This window comes from Orycteropus afer, unplaced genomic scaffold (assembly GCF_000298275.1).
Source record: "Orycteropus afer afer isolate SDZICR_OR568_19922 unplaced genomic scaffold, OryAfe1.0 scaffold00929, whole genome shotgun sequence".
NCBI classification, from domain to species: domain Eukaryota; kingdom Metazoa; phylum Chordata; class Mammalia; order Tubulidentata; family Orycteropodidae; genus Orycteropus; species Orycteropus afer.
In genome coordinates this window covers 212,166-214,070 of record NW_006922516.1, presented here as the reverse complement: position 1 = coordinate 214,070, position 1,905 = coordinate 212,166, and the positions used below count along the sequence as shown (strand labels likewise).

Here is a 1,905-nt window from a genome sequence, read left to right as displayed (position 1 = left end):
TATGGAGGAAGAGAGGAGAGATGAGGTAAAGGGGAAACGCAGCGTAGTAAAAGCAGATAGGCGGACCCAAATTATTTTCGCTTTACATCTAGTGCTATAGCAAGAAGGGTAAGGGGGGCGGAAAGGGGAGGGACTGCACACCCTCTAAAAGCGCCGGGCCTCAGCAGCCTAATGGATCACCTTCCGCTCCAACAAGACCGGTTCCTCCTCGCTATGACTCATGCTTATTGTGCCAGACTGGGCGCGCTCTACCGTGCAACACCACAGGTGGCATGGGCTTGGTAAGACGGTCCCCGCCAGGCTAGACAGTGGAGCGCCGCACGACGCGCCTACCCGCCTCTAGGCCGCTGCCCGAGTAGTTCCAACCCAGCGCCAGCAGGCCTGCTCGATCGATCTTCGAGCCAGAGATGAGGCGGGGCTGGAAGATGGGTCTGTCCGGGGTACTGCGGTTCTGTCGCCGGGTTCTGTCCTGGGTGCCGGTGCTTGTCATTGTCCTCGTCGTGCTCTGGTCCTACTATGCCTACGTCTTTGAGCTCTGCCTAGGTAAGTTGGACTGGTTATCCAAAGCCGGGAAATTAAGCTCCAGCAAAATCATCTGTCCTACCCTTCACACTGGTGTCCGCCTGTGTTTTCAGCTCTCATACTGCGGGTTTCCTTTTGCTCCCTGGAGAGCTTCGTATCCTTAACTAGCCTCTGTCCTCCCACAGTATGTCCTGCCTCCTACAATTAGGGTCCCACCATGTCGCCATCGCCTCCCACCTAGGGTTTCTTACGTTATTTCCTGGCTCCACCCACAGTAATTATCTGACTTTTCCCACTAGGACCCCCTTTTCTGCTACAGGCCAAACACTTGTGCCTTGCGCACCCATTCTGTGTCCTAAATTTCCTCTCCCACGAGGAATCCTAGCATTGCATCCAACTAGGGGCTCCACCATTTTGCCATCCCCTCATGTACCAAAAAACAAAACAAAACAAAACAAAACAAACTTCAATTGAGAGAATTCCGACTCATAGTGACCCTTTAGAACACGTAGAACTGCTCCATAGGGTTTCCTAGGTGGTAAATTTTTATAGAAGCAGACTGGCACGTCTTTCTCCCTCAGAGCGGCTAGTGGGTTCCAACCGCCAACCTTTCATTTAGCAGCTGAGTTCTTTAACCACTGTGTCACCATAGCTCACTGTCCCCTCCTATAAAAAAACAAACCAAACGGGAGCTCTGGTGGCTTAGTGCCTAAGACCTCTGACTGCTAACCAGAAGGCTGGTGGTTCAAACCCACCAGCTACTCCTCGGAGGGAAGACTGGACAATCTACTTCCATAGTGATACTGCCTAGGAAACCCAAGGAGGGGTTGCTGTGAGTAGGATCTGCCCTCTCCTATAGGAACCCCAAAATATTTTCTAACCTCTCCTGCTACCAACTTTTACTCACACTGGGATCCATCCTTTCTTGCCAAAGTTCTCACACTCCTAATTGCTCTTAAACTTGTATGCTTCAGTGTTCCTTATTCACTCAGTGTGGAAATCCAGCATATTTTCAGTCCCCTCACATTAGGACTCCTACCTGACCCACTGAATATCACCTCACTTTCAAGTCCTTTACTCCTCTCACCTTGCAAATGGTCATTGGGGTGCCACTTTCCCCACCCAAGGACCTGAATACACTTATAACTTCATTCTCTTACAGAATTGACAAAGCAATAGTCTAAGCCTGGTAGATTGGAATTAATTAAGGAGAGAGGAGATAACCATCTCTTCCAAAATAGAACTTTCTTCTGCTCAACTGAGAATTTGAATTTTTCCTCATCTCCTTCTTAGAGATATGGAAAATAGAGAACTATTTTTACATTTTAATTAATTCAATTAGCTTATGTCATAAACACAAATTTAGGTGTTTTTTTTTTTTTT

The 1,905-nt window shown here is 48.3% G+C and overlaps 1 protein-coding gene across 1 annotated transcript in view; it reads left to right on the top strand.

The window, feature by feature from the left end:
- Positions 1 to 407: 407 nt before the first annotated feature.
- Positions 408 to 1,905, top strand: part of ZDHHC15 (zinc finger DHHC-type palmitoyltransferase 15) — a gene marked incomplete at its 3' end in the record, with an annotated part of 191,707 nt that continues 190,209 nt past the window's right edge. The window contains exon 1 of the mRNA XM_007958333.2: positions 408 to 543. Coding sequence (XP_007956524.1) covers positions 408 to 543 — 136 coding nt within the window. The remainder of the gene's footprint in view (positions 544 to 1,905) is intronic.